The following is a 22,526-nucleotide window of genomic DNA, read 5'->3' on the forward strand; positions in this document are numbered from 1 at the left end:
TTTATAGTGATAAATCAGTTGCAAGAGGGTGGTTGTTGCAAGTATTTGACTGGTGCCATATCTTATACCTGGTATTGATACTCTCTAGTCACTGGTTTGTATGGTACCACTTCAACCTCAATTTGAAACAAGATCAATTCCGTACAAGAATCAAAACTTTCTTGACAGGAATTCCCAATGTGTCTGCATGACATCAGTCATTGCGACATAATACTCGTCCCAAAAGGGTTGCAGTAGAAATTTACTTCTTAAACCTAATGGCTTCTCGTGCCCAGTTGGAAATAAGTATGAATTTTTACACTGACAAAGTTTGGTTTATAATTTGAAAAAGTTTGAAAAGTTTATACAATTCATTCACTGCCAGTGATTTCTACATATGACAATGATTCAATTTCAACAGACTGGCCTTGTATGATTAAATTTAGGACAAAATACAATTATATCTACAGCACCTTGTCTCTGATGATTTTGGTTAACATTCTGGTGTCAATCCCAAAGAGAGCAGGAACCTTTAAAAAAAAAAAAGACGGACAATGGACGGTTTAGAAGTCAACAAAGGGTCAAAAGCATCTAATTTGCATATCGTGTAATGAGAGCCCTCACTTTCTCTTCGTTTAGCCATTCACTCAGAGACTTGACAGAATTCCAATGGCTGTATTCGTGACTGTAGTTTTGAACCAGAAGACCAGTTACCTCATGGGACAAGAGCAGAATTTATTTATTGACAGGGACAATGCGTTAAAATATATTCAAATCTTTAAGGTTCTGCTCCAACCTACCCATGAATAAATATTTATTTAAACTTTGGAACAGCACAGTTTTCATACCTGGATGCCTTCAGACTCCACATGTTTTCTCAAGCCAAGATCATCCCGCTCTTGCGTGTTCGGTACTCCGTAGTTCCCCACAATAGGGTATGTCAAAGTCAGGATCTGACCTCTGTAACTTGGGTCAGTCAAGGCTTCTGGATATCTAAAAAGACAGAAAGAGGGAGAGGATTGCTTAAAATGTACCTGTAAATCAGGTAAAGGTGTGTTTACATCCATTTTTAATTATCCTTGCTTAAAAAGGATACCAGAGTTGTTTTTATTTTGGTTGTTATGCACTGTTACATCATTGTCACTATTGACCAATAAAGTTGCTGTTCTTTGATATACACACCCTTAAGGGCTGATTTCCATTTAACCTTGGAGATTTGTAAAGAAAGGACTCAGGTTGCAATTGCAGGACCTTTAGTTTTTTTCACAGTCCTCTTCTGTTGTATTTTGCAAGTTAATTGATGTTTTCTCTCCTTGTTTTGGGTGTCTAGACTATAAACTAATCAATGGTGAAGGTTTCACCCACCCTACGAGGCCGGTATTGAAGACCAGTTCTCCAGCGACTGAGGCGTCAAAACCAAAGGAAATCCCTTTCATTTTGGTGCCATCATCCAAGACCAGGTGGGCTGTCTGGGCCTGGAGAGAAGAAAAGGTAAAAGGGATTAACTACATTTTTTTTTCAATGGAAACATGAATGTCAATGAACCTCTGCAACCCCCGTCCCTCCTACTTTCAAATAAACATCATCTGCAGATCCAATACCCAGTGGTTGCTCAAACGCTCCCCTCTTCCAAAACACCATAACAAAAAAACAAAGAAATACTATCCCTCCATACATTTTATTGCAACTTTAAAATCCGTGAGCAATTTATTAGAGGGTCGAATTTTCACTGCGTTAAAAAAGTAGTTGAGCAGAAATAGCCCTAACCTAATAAATCACACAGGTTTCGCAATTTTAAACAGTCAGTTTACAAGCTAGCCGAATGAAGAACTATATTTAAAGAAGTTATTTCACTTTTTTTGACGTTTCAAGACTTTTTAAATGCTTTTAAAATGGCGGCACGTGATAAACATGTGTAATTGTTAAGCGTGGTTCGTCGCAGCCTTCGGTTAACTTCCACACGAGTTAATTCACGTGTCACAATGGGATAAATAAAAGCTTTGATCTTACCTTGCCGCTAAAAAGTTTCGCCGTCCGAATTGTCCACCATTCTTGTCCAACTTTGTTCGCAACTACGTGCCAACGCCTCAAAGTTTTGACAGCACTGTAAGCTAGCAAGATTCTGTACATTTTAGAAAACAAATAAAATGCCGCTCGCCGTTTAGTGCGACAGGTTTCGTCAATGTGCTGCGGCGTTAGAAAGACAATTAAATAATTCTCCGGTGGTAAGTTTGAATCGACAAGCAGTTTAAAAAAAAGTAAGCTTAAGTGGAGTTTATAACGTGAATGGATGAGTTAGAGGAGAAGGCTGAATTTACGGACAGCTGAGTGAAGTTTTATGAGGTCATCGATGATTGGACGACAAGAAGTAGTGGTTGCGCTCGATGATTTGATTGGTCCTCCTTGCGTTACTATAGTTTAACTCCGAGCCATTCAAAGGCATGAGTGCAGGTCAAGATAAAAACAAATGTGGTTTCACCTCAAACATTAGGTTTTGGGGGGATTTTGTTGACTCACCTGTTGTCTTCAGGTCAGAATGACTAGCCATTGTGTTGTTAGAAAAAAAAAGAAAAAAAAATCCCCTAGATGATGTTTTATTTGACTTTAGATGTAATGAATTTTCCTACATCGGTCCCTATAGTAGGAAAAGATCAAATTTTGTTTTTATTCAAATGTCCATGCAAGCTGCATAAAGAAGTACAAAAATAGCCCTTGAAATGAGGAAAACGCGAGGGTTAACTATGTGTAAAAATAACTCACTAACCTTAAAAACTCCAAATCATTAAGGCATACCTGTCAACTGACTAAAATGTATACAGGTGAAGCTAAAAATCAGCTGTGTTCTTAAAAAAAGACTGTTTTTCTTTGGAGATCTAATAAAATTTCTATCAAAATACTGCAGTACACAACAAGGGGGTTGTTGTGACTTTTGAACAACGTCATAAACATTGCAAAACTAGACGTGGATTTCTAGGATAAACAATGTGATAAATACACAAAAGAACAAAATAAGATTAAAAAATATATTTTGATAAACAGGGAGTGCTTGGAGACGGTCCTAAGTTATAAGTCCATCTGAACAGTATGTCACGGTTGCCATGGCGCCTAATTGACCCTGCCAGTGGGGCCCCAGCTGCAGCTTGCTGACAGTATTTAAACTCTGTCCTGTCAGTCCCCTTTTGTCGGTCCGTCTGCAAATCTCTGCTTGTAAACGGCAAGCCCTTTTTCGCCTGTCCTGTTTTTTTTTGCTCCTGTTTGTCTCCCGCTACGATCTGTTTTGATCTCGACCACGTCTGTTCTCCCGTCGCGAATAACGATCCGTTTTTTATCTCGACCACGTCTACCCTCCTTTCCTGGCTTTCGACTTGTTCCAAGTTTTTGCTCTTCCATCCCGGCTACTGACCCATCGATCGCCACAGAAGTCCCACTTCCGCGTTCAGAGCGTCCTGCTTCCCGCAATTTGCAATCCCCGGATCGTGGGCGCAACCCTTTTCCTTTCTTCTAATAAAACTTGTGAGAAACGTTACACGAGTGGGTCCTGTTTCCGTTCCGGTCCTGACACAGAAGTGCAATAAAACGTAGTGCACTACCATTTGCAGTAAAATGAAGAATAGAGTCAAGAAATACAATTTTAGTAATAATTGTCCTTTACATACTGTAGACAAGTTTTATATGTTTTCCCATTTCTGTGCACTTGTTTGGAGAGGTGGTGGTGATGGTATTGTCTGAGCCTATTAGTCCTTGTTTTTAAGTGACCTGTAGAGACTGCCAGGAGGTAGCAAGTTAAAGAGGTGGTTGTCAAGTCCTTTATAATGTCGGCTCTGCAAGCCCACAATGTCCCGTGGACTGGGAAAAGAACAGCCAATGATTTTCTGAGTTGTGTTGATGACTCTGTAAGTTTTTCTCTGTCTGCCATTGTGCACCAAGCATATCACACTGTGATATTGTATGCCAGACTGCTCTCCACTGGCTCGCTAGATGGACACCAACAACTTCTGTTCCAGTTTTTTTTTCCTGAGCAATTTCAGGAAGTTAAGTCACTGCTGGGCCTTCCCTAACTCAGCTCTGGTCTTGGCAGTCTAGGAGAGCGCTAAGTAGATGTTTGCACCCTTTTCCTGTCAGGAACTCACTTGTGTGGTATAAAAGAAACATGCAGAAAGACTGGTTACTACAGCAAACAGTGGTCTTTTATTCAAGCAGGGTTCCGTAGTTAAGTGTGGTAAGTAAGGGAGTGAGGCAATAATCCTAGTCCAGGATGCAGACGAGGGATCGGTGTTCCAGTCCAAGAGTTTGTTAGGCAGTACTCGTGATCCAGAGGAGAAGGCAATTGACAGTACACAGAAATTACAAGATGCTGGGACAAGAGTGCTTAGGAAGTGGCAAGGCAACAAACTGGCACAGCGCAAAGAGACAGATTGTTTAAACAGTTATGGGGGAGAGTAGTGATAGGAGGGAACTCAACAGAGTTGCCAACAGCTTAGAGGAGATAATAAGCACCAGGAAGTGAGTGACCAAATAAGGTTAGGTCAAACAAGATAGAGAAAGAGGGTAGGGGAGCGCAAGAAAGATGACCAGGACACACAGAGCACTTTTGTGACATGTCCCGTGCTTGCACATTTGCATATCTCACTCCCTTTTTGTGGTTTCTATCTGGTTTTGCAAGACCAATACATGTTTTTCTTTTTAGCTACTGATTTTGCCATCATTCCACGCATCGGCCTGGTATTGCAGTACCTCCGGGAATGGTGCATTCTCAATGATCACAGCAAGGCTTTAGGGCTAGGACCTTAGCTTGGCCTTTTGGCTGAGAGTAAGTGTCGCGGCCCCTAGGCTTTGTAGCGTATTATGAACTGACCGATAACGGATAATGAATAACGAAGATAGAACAATAACCAAACTCCACACAGGAGGTTCGATCTCATGACCTCAGAACTGTGCCGCACACGTGCTAACCACTGCTCCACCGTGCTACCCCCTGATGATTACAATCATTTGTAAAATTACTTGAAATGAAAAAATATATATATACTTTTAACGAAAATGTGATATCTGAATATCCATCCATTATCTGCACCACCTTTCCTCAGTAGGGTCGCGGGGGTGATGGAGCCCATCCCAGCTATCTTTGGGCAGTGGGCAGGGTACACCCTGAATTGGTTACCAGCCAGTCGCAGGGCACACAGGGACAGACAACTCGCTCGCACTTCACACCTAGGGACTATTTGAACCGGCCAATTAATCTGAAATGCATGTTTTTGGAATGTGGGAGTAAACCAGAGTGCCTGGTTCGATCTCATGACCTCGGAAATGTGCCGCACACGTGCTAACCACTTCGCCGCTGTGCTGCCCCCTGATAATTGCAATAATTACTTGAAATTAGGTAAAAAATATGTATACGTTTGACTAAAATGTGATATCTGAATATGATATGATAATAATATGTTAGCAAAAAAAATCATATGATATGCAATAAAATCATACAGTATATGTTAGCAGGTATTGATAGTATAAAAAATATTAACTTTTGATCCGGTCTACCCCCAGCTCATGTCTAAAGACCGGTATGACACTTTATCCCGGAAAACAACGGCAACCAGATGATGAAAGTGCTGTATCTGAATCAGATCAGGTGGCTTCTCCTGTTCCTGGTAACTATAGAAACCAGTACTATCTGTTTCATTTAGGGGAGCGAACCCCTGCCTAAAAACTGGCCTGAAGAGGAGTTTCCAACAGGCTGTACTTGCCCAAGACACACCACAGGAAGTTAAGGCGGGTAAGGGATCCATGAACTGTGAACAGTACAAGTCAAGTCAAGTTTATTTGTATAGCCCTTAAGTCTCAAAGGGCTGCACAGACCACAGATCATTGCAAACTACAGGCTATTATCAAACCATCCCCTGATATAAAACCTACACGAGGGAAAGGGAAAACTCTAAAACCTTTATCAAATACATTTTTGACAAAAATCCTATTTTTAAATATTTTAGTTCATTAAAAGCTTTTTTCAAATTTATTATATTTTATAAAACAAAATTTCTACGTATTTTCTTGAGATACAGGGGGTCTAAAAGAGTGGTTGTACTCCCAAACGCTTATCCAGATATGGTTTTCTAGATATGAAAACAATGTATTTATAGATATAACACTAACATGTTTTTATGTTACCTCTTGAAACAAAAAGCTTTAGTCAAAATTAAGCTAATTTGTTTCTTTCCTTCACTTCCTGCTGTTTGTGTTTGACCATAATACTGTATATGTTTTATTAAAGGCACAGAATTTAAAAAGTATCAATATTAAAATTTTCTTCATTCAAAATACACAAATATATTAACCAATCACAAATAAGTGTTGCAATCGACATTTGGGGGCAGGTGCTCCGTTTTAGAAAGCGAAAGAAAGGAAAGGAAAGGAAATAAAATCGAGAAGAATCCCCAAAAAACATGTGGGACCATGTGGAAACTGGTGCCAGCGGGATTAGAGGGGTCTTTGATTTTGCTGATCACTGCAAGACTGGCCCTTAGCAGAGAAGGCTGCCTGAGGGCCACACTGCTGGCTTCAGCAGTCTGAACAAAGTGTACGTGCGTCCATGGGAATTAATAGAGCGTTCACTCAGGAAGTGAGGAAATTGATGTCCGTTTTATACCCAGGGGTCGGTAGGGTTACTTTAACTGGATTACTTTCAATTACTTTTGGATTACTCCAATACCAAATATCCTAAAAAAAGACAAAATAAACGTAATATGAATAAAATTACTAAATTTTGTGCAGGCTTGGTGAGTCACGGAATACATGGAACGGCAAAAATGATGTTGGCAAGCTGTTTGGATTTATTTTCATTTTGTTTCTGTCGCATTTTATGTTAGTTTTGCCGGAGATCAAAGAGATCAAAGCCAGGAGAGAAAGCTTACCACGTGTTGTGAGTCCTAATTGTATTCATATTTATTTTCTTTTGTCTTTTATTAGCATATTTGGTATTGGAGTAATCCAAAAGTAATTGAAAGTAATCCAGTTAAAGTAACCCTACCTAACCCTGGTTGCCATCATACAGTAAGTAATAATAAAAAGCCAGAGATGTAATTTTTATCGTTTCAACGATTTATCTTTTATTGCCTAATGTTGCTATGTTCACCAAAAAGCATGTTTGTAATAAATAGATTTACCCTCAGGATGCTCTTTTAAAACTGGTATTCTACTGACATCCAGTGGTAACATGTATTGCCTACTGTAAGACTTGTCGTTTTAAAACTACAATCTCGTTCAAGAATCTTTCATATGAGATACATGATTTTTAGAAGCTGAAATTATTTCTAAATACAATAATTAATCTCATTTAATACAATTTAAAATGTGCTTTTAGTGCAGCTATTTGTGATTTTTTGTGATCAAGGGCGATACAAAAAAACAGGACTTGATTTTAATGTTACACTATCATAATACTTTTTTTTTAAACACTTTAAAATGATTAGCCTTTTAAAGGGACAGTGTGTATTGTTTATTGGGATAAAATAATTAATATACTAGTTAAAATCCAATTCATGTCTTTTCCAATAGAACTGAAACTGTGGCGATAAAAAATTCACACACCCCACTTCAAATGCCTTTTTAGGAGGAGAGAAATGTCAGTGTTCAGAATTAACTCATTCACTACCATCCATAAATCCATTATCTTTACTGCTTATCCTCAGTAGGGTCTCGGGGGTGCTTGAGCACATTCCAGCTATCTTCGGGCAGTGGACAGGGGACACCCTGAACTCATTTGCTCATTCACACCTAAGGAGAATTTGAACCAGCCAATCAACCTGTAATGCATGTTTTTGGAGGAAACCGCAGTGCAAGGGAGGAAACCCAACAAGCACGGGGAGAACATGCAAACTCCACACAGGAATTTTTGATCTCATGACCTCAGAATTGTGCCGCGGACGCGCTAACCACTCAGCCGCTGTGCTGTATTCATTCACTACCATTGACAGCTAACAGAGAAAGTGTGTATTATTTAGCGTCTCCTAGTGGTAAAAAAAACAAACAAACATTAAACTAGAATGATTGTGCACTATTAGAGTATTACGAGCGTTGAAAACCATTTTTGGGTGACATTTCCCTTTTTGGCAGGGTAATTGTCACATGAGAATGGAAACCCTAAAGAGTAAGACTGAGTCCAGATAGAGATTAAAATTCTGAAATAGGGGTACAAAACTGCTGAGTCAGTTTTTCTGGCATTTTTCACATCCAGGGTAACCTACCTGACTGCATGTGAAAATTTGTAGTCATATCTCTTTTCTTTGTTGGACACACACACAAACAGACAGACTTAGATAGATAGATAGATAGATAGATAGATAGATAGACTATAACTATTATATAGACCTGCATTATTTAAAATACTTGTAGGCCGAGAAATGTGTATTTTTTTTTTTTTACATAATCAGAGACCATAGGCTTACATAGAAGGAGCTGTAATGAATTTCTACCATCTTGCTGCTACGACTAACCCCGAAAAACAGAAAACCTTGAGCAAGGCTGGGAAAAAAGATGAGAAGAAAAATGGTGTGATTTGGTCACTTTGAATTTCCTTCGTTTGTTTTCTTTCTTGTGCTTTGTATCACTCGTTTTGGGTTACTCTACATCTGGGGTGTCAAACAGGCGGCCCGCGGGCCGAATCAGGCCTGCTCAGGGATTGAATCCGGCCCGCGATACAACGATTAGAGATGCGCAAGAGAAAAATGAGCTGCAGGTTGAAGTATGTCCACTTGATGTTGCCAAAGCCAGGTGCCTCTCACAAACGCTGCACCTGTATTTCTCTCTCTCTCCCTTCTTCCTTTTTTCTCTCTCTCTTTCTCTTTCTTTGATCGTCTTTCTCGCTGTGTTTTTTTACCTTCTTTTTCTCTCTTTTCTTTCTCTCTTGCTTTCTTCTCGCTTCTCCCTTCTATTTTCTCTCCTTCTCTCTTTTAATTTCTCTTTGTATTTCGATCTTTCTCTCTCTTTCATCCCTACTCTCTCGCTATTTCTCTTTTTACCTTTTTTTGTTTCCCTTTGTCTCTGTCTCTTTCTTTGTCCCACCCTCTACTTTTCTCCCCCACTCTTTCTCTTATTTCTTTCTCTTTTATTTTCTTTCTCTCTAATCTACCAGTCCGGCCCCCAAGAGAATGTTTGTTCTATCGTGCGGCCCCCAAGTTAAAATGAGTTTGACACCCCTGCTCTACATAATACAACATCTAGTGATTAAATGTTACACAGTGTCCCTTTAAATGGTTATATATTTCGCCTTAATGCCAATAATTGTATCATTACACACCATGGGAAATGGCTCTGCAATAAGTCGGGTGCGATATACTGTATGGGTCGGTATTACCGTGCATACTGCTGTTACGTGTTCTGAATTCCTTCACAGATTGGATGGCTCGGGGCCTAATGAGCTCAAGTGGCCGTCCTCGATGAAGGGCCCCACATTGTCGGGCGTTTCAAGAGCGGCTTTCGGATGTCGAACCGAGCTTAACGGAAGACCAAAATAGAATAACAGGCTCCCTCACCAGATTTACAAGCCCAGTCTTGACCATGAGATGAGAGCAAAAGATGTTACAAGGACCTATCTACAGTGTTGGGCAATGGTTACTTGAAAACAGGAATTCATTAGTTTCTAGGCACTTCATTGTTGCCTTACAGATTGCTGACACCCGAAAGTAGCGCATTATTCTGAAAGTAACTATCTTGTTACAAATTACAGTAAATACTCACATACCTGACCTGCTAACACTGCTTATAAAAGCCACATCGTGGACGAAACAGAAGAAAACGTGAACACCAAGCAGTGGAAGCGATGAGGCCTTCACATTTCTTGACACGTACAATCTTGATAGTTTGCCAACTAACAGTGGAGACACGCCATATCAATTTTGTCTTTTGTCTGCAAAACACGTATTTCCTTTTCGATTCCCAGATAATGTCCAAGTGTCAGAACCAGAACAGATACAGAACCCAATCGCGTGACGTTCTCACACAACTCTTTATTTTACGGGAAATGGGGAGTCATGCACCTTAGGTAGCCGATCTGGCATGGAAAGACCGGAAGCCAGAGACCGACGAGACTGATTGCAATTTCCCGAGTTGATATTGGACAGATGCTGTCGATACTGGACAGGAAGAGACAGACAGTATAGATAACGGACCAGGATATCTAAAATTAACAGGAGAAACTAGACGGGAACGAAAACTGGAGAAAATAATAAACAGGACGAAAACAGACTGAAACTAAACTGGAACCGGAAATTAAACAGGACAACAACAAACGGGAACAATACCGGACTGGAGATATCACAGGAAAACAGGACCGAGTCAGAACCCACATCTTGTGGGGCAAAAGTTCGTTTGACAGGCTGACACTGAAGCAAGAGAGCGCTGAGCAACCGTGACACACACGGGCGGGGCCAATTGGGCACCACGGCAACCGTGACACACACGGGCGCAGCCAATTTGGCGCCATGGCAACCACAACACCAAGACCTTTTCTTTTTTCCTCCAGGTATGGTGTATTGCGAAATTAATTTTAGAAATACAAAAAAAAAAACTGTAGTGTTTTACCGTAAATTCTCTGCTCAGTTCACCCCATTGCTTTGGTTGTTCCTGTATAAGCCACACCCCCTCCCCACATGCTGCCTCCCATTCATTACTGGTGACACACAATCAAGTATGTGCATATTAACTCAGCATTTTAATTTATAGTTCTAAAAACAGCTAGGATGCAAGTATATACGGTAGGACGAATATCAGAATATCAGTAGGGAAAAATTACTCTTTGCTTGAGACGGACGGTGCCATTGTAATTGTATTCAGTTGTATTTTGTAGGTAGCTATAAACATTTTATTAAACAAGCAAATCCATGGCCTGTTTTTTATAAGTAGCGAGGCACCGTGATATAAAGAGAGTTGAGTTTCAAAATTGGATTAATAGTATGTTATAAACCTCGTTAAGGAGAAAGTTATTGCATTTCTTTGTAATCTGTTACTCCAAATAAATTATTATAGAACATTTTTATTTACTGATTCAAAATAGTACAGTCACTATTACTCAGCACAGAACTGAACTTTGATTCTGTTTTCGTTACGTTCCCATCGTTTATCACGGGCCCCTAAAAAGGTCAGTGAGAATCTTTGTTTAGCCGGAACCGAGTCTGATTCCCATTTGGACTATTGAGGGGTTAAAGTGAATGTGGTAAGAGCGAGTGCGCAAGCCCCCTTAAGGAGTCATGCCCCTTGCACTTGGAAATCCCAAGAAACTTCACACCTTTCAGTAGACCCTATAAATAGGGCCCATCTGTCCCCCGGGCTCAGTTACAGCCTTGTCCCCGACTGGAATGGTTGGAGGGCGGTAAAGGAAGCTGGTAGTGTTTGAAAAGCAAGTATGAGTGATGGCGTGGGGGAGGACTATGGTTCAAAACTTGTTTTTTTGCCTCTACTCACAACATTTGTTTAACAGGATGGCATAGAATAGAATAGAATAGAATAGAATGGAATGGAATGGAATGGAATGGAATAGAATGGAATAAAATAGAATGGAATAAAATAGAATAGAATAGAATAGAATTGAATAGAATAGAACGGAATGGAACAGAATAGAATAGAATTGAATAGAATGGAATGGAAGGGCAGCACGGCGGCGCAGTGGTTAGCGCTTGTGCGGCACAGTTCATGTCATGGGAACCTGTCGTGGGTTTGTATGTTCTCCCCGTGCTTGCGTGGGTTTCCTCCGGGCACTCCGGTTTCCTCCCACGTTCCAAAAACATGCATTTCAGGTGAATTGGCCGGTCCAAATTGTCCCTTGGTGTGAATGAGCGAATGAGTTGTCTGTCCCTGTGTGCCCTGCGATTGGCTGGCAACCAGTTCAGGGTGTCCCCTGCCCACTGCCCGGAGATGGCTGGGATGGGCTCCAGCCCCCCCGCGACCCTAATGAGGATAAGCGGTACGGCTGATGAGATGAGATGAGATGAGATGAGAATGGAATGGAATAGAATGGAATAGAATGGAATAAAATGGAATGGAATAGAATGGAATAAAATGGAATGGAATAAAATGGAATGGAATAAATGGAATAAAATGGAATGGAATAGATAGAATAGAATAGAATAGAATAGAATAGAGCCCTGCGACTGACTAGCAATCAGTTCAGGGTGTCCCCTGCCCACTGCCCGATGATTGCTGGGATGGGCTCCAGCACCCCCGCGACCCTACTGAGGATAAGCGGTGTAGCTAATGAGATGAGATGAGAATGGAATGGAATAGAATGGAATAAAATGAAATAGAATAGAATAGAATAGAATACAGCCCTGCGACTGACTGCCAACCAGTTCAGGGTGTCCCCTGCCCACTGCCCAAAGATAGCTGGGATGGGCTCCAGCACTCCGCGACCCTACTGAGGTCAATTGGTGCAGATAATGGAAGAATAGAATAGAATAGAATAATCTTTATTGTCATTGTTGACAAGGTTGTGGACAGACAAGATTAGAGGCAAATATTTACAAGACACTGGCCTAAGTTGTAAGTTTATCAAAACAATAATGAAATAAAATAAAAATAAAAACATTGCAATGACCTGATCAGCAACATATCACCAAAATAAGACCTGAGTAATTTTGAGAAATAATTCATGCAGTACCAAAAAACGTTTTAAAATGTTTATTCAATCCAATTGTTTGTTTGTTTATTTGCTTGTTTATTTCAAGTGGACAAATGGGACCTGGAAATAGCTAGTACTTATCATTATTGGCTTTAATCAGAAAAAAAACAATTTATTGTTTTAAAAGGTATGGGGAATAGAGTAACAATATGTAAAATATATATATATATGATATATAAAATTGCATAATAATTGCAAATAATTAACTTTCTGTGGGACAAAACGCCAAGATTTTCTCTTAAATATTAGATAAAAAGTAAAAACCTCAAATGTATTTGTGACATCTAATTTTATGTATTGCAACCACATGATTTAGATGAGAAACTCTTCAAAAAGATTACATTTGGTATTGGGAAAATGAAGTGTAATGACATATTTTTCTAATACATCTAGAATTTTAGTATAATACATAATAATTATTGTCAATTATAGTTAGTTGTTAGTTATAAAGATGTGACTTTTCCAATCATGTCCTTTTCATCCTTTTGAACTTATCACATCAATGTTTTAATAAAGTAAATCATAAAGTAATAAATACACCTCATGATTACTGTATCTATATATTTTAATGTACTTATTTCAATATTGTTTAATTGACTTGTCCCTGCTATACATTTAATTTATCTCATCTTTATAAAATTATCAAATCACGTACTGGATTCAGTCTGGACGAAGGACTGGGGTGAAGCTGTCACAAAGTGGGTCGGGAATCAGGAAGTTGGAACTCATTTGCGTAGACGATCTGTCACTTTAATTGAGAAAGAAAAGTTGACCGACACACAAACGGACCAAAAACAAAACAAAGCAGGCTCAAATGCAGGCAAAACTACAGACTAGGCATTTAACGGGATTAAACAGAACTTGCAGGAATCTCTCAGACTGTTGCACCGAAGTGCAACAAAGTCCAACAAGCACAACAAGAATAAAGAGGTATCAAACAGGCATAAACAGGTTTTCAACAAGGCTAAACAATGATCTGGCCAAGGGCTGTTCCAAAAGGCCCATAGGAGTAATCAGGAAAACGCAGGTCAGCCGGTGTCAAGGGGCGGGGCCAGCTGGGCGCCATGACAACCGTGCAGGACATGACAGAAGCTGGTTTACTAGGAATTTTCCACTAATTTCTTTGTTTCACACTCCTGGTGTATAAATGTCAACCATTTTGAAAGGGCACTTGTGAAACTATCACAGCCGTGTTCTGTTTTCAAAAGCCCAGAATATTCTGTTTCCTTATATTTATTTTAATGTAATTAAAACCTCAAAGTATTGATTCCAGCGCTTGTTTTTACCAGTCTCATGTTGATTCAAACACACAAAGAAAAAAAGGTCTGTCTTCCTCCAAAGTTTAAATGAATCTCAATCTTTGTCAACAACTCACCGCTGTTCATATCGCCGAACATCTGACATCTTTGAAGTCGTACACCATATCACACCCATGCGTGGATTTTCCAGAGGCTCAAGTTCTCCACATTTCATTAAGCAGGAGGACGTCATGCTTGGCAGCCGGCCCTGTCTCCTAATCGGTGTCCTTTTCGCATTGCCCTTCACGGTATAGACCCCGGCCCATCATTTCATGCTTGCCGGGTTTTAGTTGCTACTACTGAAACACTTACCCTAAGAGTTCATATCAGGATGCCACCGAAGTGATATCGGGTTAGCGGGATTAAGGGATCACTTGCTACACGGCGAAGAGCGTTTTCTTGGAGCTTGATTCCTAAAAGGAGGCGATTTTTCTGTCATAAACTACCAAACAGGGCTTTATAATCAAACATAGTGTTGTTTCGGATTAAATCAAGGGTGAAACACTGAACCCTGATTAGAATTTAACAAATATCTATCTATCTACTATCTACCCTGGTCATATCCCTCAAGAGGGGTGACCGACAGCAAGACAAACACATACAAAACAATTTTAAAAAAGGAAAAAGTAGTAAAGACACACAAAAAACACCCAAACAAGTTAAGCACCTCGGCACCTAAGTCGGTCATGCTTTCATCCCTCCGGATGAAACGGGACACAAGAAAGCGGCTATGTCACTCGGGTCAGGGTGACACAACACAACTTTCACTGGTTTAACCCTGCCGCATCATACGGGTGCCCAGCCCATCCTTAAGAACGCGTCCACAATCCCACTATCCTTTCACAACACCTCTCCACTCCTTTCTATCACCAACAAGAGCTCCAGCTTCCATTATATTTAGACCTCTTTCCTGCAGTGCACTCATAACACCATCCATCCACGTCAATCGCGGCCTTCCTCTTGGTCTCCTTCCATTGACTTCTGCTCTGTAGATCCTCTTCAACATTCGCTCCTCATCCATCCTCTCCATGTGTCCAAACCAACCGAGCACTCTCTTATCAACATGCTTGCTCAGTTCCACGACTACTCCAGTTCTGTCTCTCACAATTTCATTTCTCAGTCTATCCAATCTTGTCACTCCTAACATAGTCCTCAAACACTTCATCTCAAAAACATTCAATTTCCTTCTTAAATCTGCATTCAGGCTCCAAGTCTCTGCACCATACAACACTGTCGGCACAATCAGACTCTCATACAGTCCCCTCTTAACATCCATACTCATACTCTTGTTGTTCGTCACTCTCCTCAGAGCACCCAAAACCTTGCTTCCTTGATTCACTCTGTGCCATACGTGGCACTCCGTTCTACCAACTGCACCCACATCACAACCCAAGTACCTAAAGCTTTCAACTTCTTCCAGTACCTGTCCATGCAACCTTATTTATGTCATGATTACTAATTCAGATCACCTGGAGCAATCTTGTGGCTCCAGGGTGGGCGCCTTCTGATTGGCTGGCACCCCTCTCTTAAGCGCACTGCGCCCTGAGAGGAGTGTCAGAGCGTACATTCTTCTAACTTTGTGTGTTTCTCCCGATATCCCGTTTGTTTAGAACTCTGCTTACCTGATTTTTGCCTGCCTCCGATCCGACCTGTTTCCTCCCACGTTATGATCTCTTCTCCAGCCCCGGTAAACACGACCTGCCTGATTTCCACGCTACGATTGATGACTCATTCCGAAGTTATCTCCCCGGCGCCGCTGCTGACGTCTGACGGCCATCACGTCTCCAGCAAGCCCTGAACGCCTCCTTAATAAAAGACTAAAACGAATGCTGTGGGGTCCACTGGTCTGTTCTGGTTTCCTGATAATTTATAAAGCCATGCCCACTCCATCACGTGAACACTTCATCACCTTACTCTTCCCAACATTCACACATTGAACAAATATAGAGAAAATATATCTATATTTTTATATAGAGGTAGAAAAAAAGACTTTTAGGCTCTGACGAATCAGGACTATTGACGCAAAGGGCTTTTGTGGGGCTTGTTGTCATCCGGGAGGTTTCTCATGGAAGTTCTGAACAGTTCCGTCAGCTCAGAACTTCTATCTAATTCGTGTGATGGTAACTCATGTTGGTGGTTCTTTGTTCAACTCCCTTATGAATTTTCTTTGCATGTCTTCTGTGTTTTCATTCTTCAAGTAACATTTAAGGACAAATGAACTTCCTTCGGGCAGCACGGCAGCGCAGTAGTTTGCGCGTGTGCGACACAGTTCTGAGGTCATGGGACCAGACGTTCCTGTGTGGAGTTTGCATGTTCTCCCCGTGATTGCGTGGGTTTCCTCTGGGCCCTCCGGTTTCCTCCCACATCCCAAATGCGGTGCAGATAATGGATGGATGGATAGATGGATGGATAGCCTTTCTTCAAAGTGAAGTTTGGCAGCCATCACTCGTTCAATCGATTCAGTCTAAGAGAAAGAATAAAAATTCGAGTTATCAGCTGCTAAAATGTATTTACATTTTTTTGGACATTTTATACATGTAAAATTGTAAAAACATAAAACACAATTAAACATTTAAATGTAAAATTACCTCATAAACAAAGGCGTATAAAATGAAGGGTTGACACAATTCAATCGAACAATTTTATGTCTTTTCATATACAAAATAAAACAATTACTTGTGTTGCTTGGAACAGAATGGCCTTTTTGTTGTTGTTTTTTTTGCACTATAAGACAAAAAACAACATTTTGAGGGGATTTGTTTAAAACAAAAAACTTTTTTTTACTTACTTTTTACTAAAAACATGATTTTGGGTGGGTTAACAAATGCACCAAAAGCGGAGACTTTTGAAGGTGGCAAAGCCAGCCCAATTTGAGGCATTTCATACAAATAGGTGAACTTTTCTTGTTGCTATTGTAAATAAATTAACGTATATAAAAAACTGTGTCTTTTATGTACATGACAACCTTATTTGTAGTTTTTGTTCTAAAACAACAGGGATTTAGTGTCCTTTTGGTGACCTAAATTGCGTTATTTATCACCCAACTAGTGAGGATTTGTTAAATAAACCAACATGAATTTCAACTTAAAGCTAAATATCAAACTCACACAAAGATATGCATATGCTTCTTCCTATTCCTTGTTGGACATGTTACTTTCACATTGTTTTTGTTTTTTGACTTATTTTGTTTTTGTTTTTTCATGTTCAAAATAAAGTTTAATTCATTCATTCATTTATTCATTATTTCATTCAATCAATGAGAATGACCAAAGACACCAAAGACTTAATGTTCTTCATTATTTATACATCTTAAGTGCTTCGATAATGTATCAAATTCAAACCCAATGGAAAGAATATTGTTTACGTTGTGCAGAAAAATAAATCATTATTGTATTTTCCATTTTACGATGTGATCATCCATCTGAATCCTGAAATGAATCTCACATACCCTGCAGTCCATGATCTCGTATGGCCTCCACCAGGGAGCTGCGCCCTGTTCAGGAAGAAGTCGAGCGTTACAAAGTGCGGCGGAAAAGTAGATTTGAGAAGGAAATATTCATTTGTCCATTGTCCTCATCTTGGGTCACGGGTATACTTGAGATTCTCTCGGCTGATTTGGGGAATAAAGTCAAGTCACGTTTATTTGAATTGCCCATAATAACAAAAAGTTTGAAAGTGCTGCACAGACAACCATTATAACATTCCCTGATCTGAAATCTAGATGAGGGCAAGGAAAAACTCAAAAACCTCCTTGAGAAGGGGCTACACGAGTTAATCCCCCATCCAGGATGAGCGGACTGCAATTGATGTTACAAGCAGGGTAGGGTAGGGTTACTTTAACTGGATTACTTTCAATTACTTTTGGATTACTCCAATACCAAATATGCTAATAAAAGACAAAAGAAACTAATTATGAATAAAATTACTAAATTTTGTGCAGGTTTGGGGAGTAACGGAATACATGGAACGGCAAAAATGATGTTGGCCAGCTGTTTGGATTTATTTTCATTTTGTTTCTGTCGCATTTTATGTTAGTTTTGCCGGAGATCAAAGAGATCAAAGCCAGGAGAGAAAGCTTACCACGTGTTGTGAGTCGTAATTTTATTCATATTAAGGTTCTTTTGACTTTTGTTAGCATATTTGGTGTTGGAGTAATCCAAAAGTAATTGAAAGTAATCAAGTTGAAGTAACCCTACCCAACCCTGGTTACAAGGACATCAACAGGCAGTACATAGTCACCATAGATATAGAATATAGATCACAAGGGAGTCTTCAATTGAAAGCCTCCTGGACAAAAATCTTGACCAATGCACAATGTTCTAAATCACAGCGTACATAAGGTCTAAGTGCAGGTACGATGGCTCGAAATGCATTTACTGTGCAACAAGGATTATCTTTCTCCCTCAAGGACAAGAAGGTATGAGGTCAACATTACTCATAAACTATAGAAAATAAGTGTGTCTTAAGGATCAATTTAAACAATTCCACTGAGGTTGCAGATAGAATCTCAGATGGCAGATCATTCCACAGCACCGAGGCCTGAATGGAGAACGCTCTCAAACTTGTGGATTTCTTCTTGGCTCTTGGAATCACTAGTAGACCAGCATTTTCAGAGCGAAGGTTCCGAGTAGGAATATAGAGGGCAATTAAATAGAGAATGCAAAGATATGAGGAGGCACAAACATGCAAAATTATCTATGTTACCAAAAGAACCTTAGTCACATCTTAAACTGACAGGGAGTCAGTGCTGGTCAGCTAGACTTGGGGTTATGTGTATTCAAGTTTTCCCGTTCTAGTCAAATGTAGTGCTGCAGCATTTTGTACCAGCTGCAAATTTTTGATGTAGAATAATATATTACAGAAACAGGGCGACAGTGTGGCTGAACAGTTAAAACATCATCATTTACTTCACTCTGAATTTTATAGTAATTATTTCAGATGGAAAACAAATACAAATGAGAGATGATGTTTACCAGGATTCTACAAGTACCCAGGCAAGAACCAAGCAACTTTGGGGATTATGTCTTTTCATCTTATGATTTAGAATAGAATAGAATAGAATATACCTTTATTGTCATTGTTACAACAAGTGTGGAATATATTGTGACAACGAAATTGGACGTGGCACTCCAGTTCTACATTTTACAGTAAGGATGAAAAAAAAGAGATAAAGGAACAAAGAAGATGTTTGTAGTTTCCTTTGTTTTCCTCCGGAGGGGGGTGTATGAGGGGGTGTGGGACAGACAGAGATGGCCGGATCCAACTAGATGTTTGATCTTACTGTACACACAGTCCAGTGGTTTTCCCTAATTGCTCAGTCCATGTATTGAATGAATTTGGGAAGTACAGTCCTTAAGCATGCCTGATTAATGTCGCCGGTGACGATAAAAGCTCTGTCGGGGTGTGCAAGCTGCTGTTTATTGATAGCAGCGGGCAGGAGATTTAGCGCTAGTTACGAACTTAAGTAACGTACAAATGCTGTAAGGCAGACGGAACAAAAGCTACTGGACTATTATGAGGTTTCACGAGTTTTAAGATTAATGGAGGAAATACAAAATTAATCACAACATAAGCCTGCAATTTAATTAATAGTGGACAGACCAATAGACAACATTTAACACAAATTATAGTGAAAGAACAGCTTTATTTGGTTTCAGGTGTTAATCGAGAAATACTAAGATTTGTTACCGGTAGTTTACTAACCCTGTTTTATTTCTATTTAAAATGAATGACCAGTCGTCTACTCTAATTTCGGTTGATAGACCTATTATTAGTCGCAACATGTATTCTTATGCACACTGACAATACTTTAAAAACAAACTAATTCTGTTTTCATGTCAGAATTGAAAGTCACACAATAATACACAATTCAAATGGATGATGAGAAGGTTCATAAGATTATATCAAAAAAAAAGCTTCACCCCTCATCTTTCATTAGCTGTTACCATTATTTTTATTTTTGGGGGGGAATGGATGCATCTCAAGCAGAAGTTTCACTTTGATGTGTTTTTGGGGGGCATTTGTGATACCTCCAATATCTAAAAAATGCTTTCTGAAATCATAAAGGAAAATATATATTTCATAGCTGCAATATGTTCTAAAAAGAACAATAAAACAAAAAAGGGATGCTCATCAAACACCTATTTGGGAGATCCCAGAAGAGGACAAAACAGCAAATGAACAATACACTAATGCAATACATAAGTTTTGCAAGAACTTTTTAGTGGCTGATGTTTCCGGTGATGTGATCGCACAATTTTAGTCAATCAGAGGCCCCACACACACTCTCAATTGCTGAATACAGGAAGTAAAACTAGGCAGTTGGAGCTCCCTTGATGTGTGGAAAAAGATCTGATCAAAACACTTCTGTCAAACAATTTAAAAAAAAACACAATCACATCTGTTATGCTGCCAAGGCCCTGAGAGAGAGAGAAAGAGACAGAGAGAGAGAGAGAGAGAGAGAGAGAGAGAAAGAAAATAACCGCCTTATCATACTGAAATCGTTCCCAGAGTCTTGATACTTACTGATGAATGGCCCCGAAACCTTTATTATAGTTTGTTTCAAAATCAAACAAGAAAAACATACTTTTTACGATTTACTCAGGACAACGCTTCTGAAAACAGATTTACAGTATCTGCCGTGGCACTGAATTAATTAACTAAGGTTACAATCTACAATTTGTCTCTCAATTGCTGCATACAGGATGCAAAACTAGGCAGTTGGGGCTCCCTTGATGTGTGGAAAAAGATCTGATCAAACCACTCCTGTCAAACAAAAAAAAAAAAAACACAATCACATCTGTTATGCTGCCAAGGCCCTGAGTGAGTGAGAGAGAGAGAGAGAGAGAGAGAGAGAGAAAAAATAACTGCCTTATCATACTAAAATCGTTCCCAGAGTCTTGATACTTACTGATGAAAGGCCCCGAAACCTCTTTTATAGTTTGTTTCAGAATAAAACAAGAAAAACTAAGGTTACTATCTACAATTTCTTGACAGTAAACTTTGTGTCAGGTCTGACTTTCACTGATAATATTGACGGTTATTTCATTAGAATAGAATGGAATAGAATATAACTTCATTGTCATTGTTACAAAATGGGCTAACATATTGTGACAGAGAGGATAAGGATATAAAACAAGGAGGATAAGGTTATAGTTATAATTTACACAATATTTACACAAGAAATGTCGGCATGTAGGATGTTACATAAAGTTTGGTATCGTAATACAGTTTGGTATCGTAAGGGTTTGTGCAATTATACATTTGGTGCAAAAATAGTCATCATAGTGCAAAAATAGTCAACATATGCATTTGGTTAAAGTAAACATTAAACATTAGTAAACAGATCAAATTCTACGATGACATTTCCACATTTTCGAACGGTTTTAGCACACGAATATTAAACCTCGTATAATATTGCACAAACCCTTACGATACCAAACTGTATGTAACATCCTACACGTCGACATTTCTTGTGTAAATATTGTGTAAATTATAACTATAACCTTATCCTCCTTGTTTTATAACCTTATCTTCTCTGCTCCTTTATCTTCTTGGGTTTTTTACCTCACTGTGAATGTGTGAAACTGGAGTGTCATGCCCAATTTCGTTATCACAATATGTTAACCCATTTTGTAACAATGACAATAAAGGTATATTCTATTCTATTCTATAATGAAAATCCAAATCACGGTTTTGACGGGACGCATGTCGAATAAGCCCCGCTTAAGCGCGATAGTGATCCAGTTGGGATTCCATAGTGGAGCTCAGAATGAAGTAGGGCACAGGTGCAAGGACTGTGGGAGGGAGCAGTTTCTATAGGGGGAGGAGGCGAAGTGACGCTGAATCTGAGAAGGTGCAGTCGGGTGCCAGCGAATGAGCCTAGATGACAGCTGAGGGACGGAGGTTCTCTCTGGCTTGCCCTCGTGGAGATGTGTGTGTGTGGTGGAAGGTTGAGTGGGGCATGGCTGCACCACTGGCACTCAGACAGATATAGACAAGAATTAAGGAGAGCAAAATTTACACATTTAACCTCGTCTGAGTAACTGGCATTGGCAGCTGAAGGCACCCTCTCGTACGTCACATCTTCCCAGGAGGGCGCTAATTTGAATTGAACACAGGCATGCTTTTACACGCCTTCACAATCACCTGAAACACACTATGAACTCATTTTAGATACACACAAGTCTATATTTTATGGCTGCATTATGTTCCTCCCCACAAAAACAATAAAACAACAAAGGAATGCTCATCAAACACCTATTTGGAGCATCCAAGAGGACAGGTTTTTCAAAACAGGTGGGTTTTAAAGGAACAAATGCATGAGAAAATACTATTCCAACTATTTAAAGCATGGGTGTCAAATAGGTGGCCCGCGGGCCGGATCATGGATAGAATCTGGCCCGCGAGACAACGCTGAGCGAAGCGCAAGAGAAAAATGAGTTGCATGTTAAAATATGTCCACGTGATGTTGACAAAGCCAGGTGCCTCTCACAAACGTTGTACATGGATTTCTTTCTCTCTCTCTTTCTGTCTTCCTCCCTTTTTTTCTCACTCTCTGTCTTTTTCTCTTTTTTGTTCCT

The 22,526-nt window shown here is 39.7% G+C and overlaps 1 protein-coding gene across 1 annotated transcript in view; it reads right to left on the reverse strand.

Annotated features, from left to right (window-relative positions):
- Positions 1 to 2,258, reverse strand: part of cps1 (carbamoyl-phosphate synthase 1, mitochondrial) — a 34,355-nt gene extending 32,097 nt beyond the window's left edge. Inside the window, exons 1-5 of the mRNA XM_088352560.1 lie at positions 1,990 to 2,258; positions 1,345 to 1,454; positions 828 to 972; positions 604 to 693; positions 453 to 509 (exon numbers count right to left, since the gene is read on the reverse strand). Coding sequence (XP_088208686.1) covers positions 453 to 509; positions 604 to 693; positions 828 to 972; positions 1,345 to 1,454; positions 1,990 to 2,109 — 522 coding nt within the window. The 5' untranslated portion in view covers positions 2,110 to 2,258. The remainder of the gene's footprint in view (positions 1 to 452; positions 510 to 603; positions 694 to 827; positions 973 to 1,344; positions 1,455 to 1,989) is intronic.
- Between the last annotated feature and the right edge of the window lie 20,268 nt (positions 2,259 to 22,526).

The sequence above is a fragment of the Urocampus carinirostris genome, chromosome 14 (genome assembly GCF_059441175.1).
Source record: "Urocampus carinirostris isolate Australia breed hairy pipefish chromosome 14, RoL_Ucar_1.0, whole genome shotgun sequence".
In the NCBI taxonomy this organism is placed as follows: Eukaryota; Metazoa; Chordata; class Actinopteri; order Syngnathiformes; family Syngnathidae; genus Urocampus; species Urocampus carinirostris.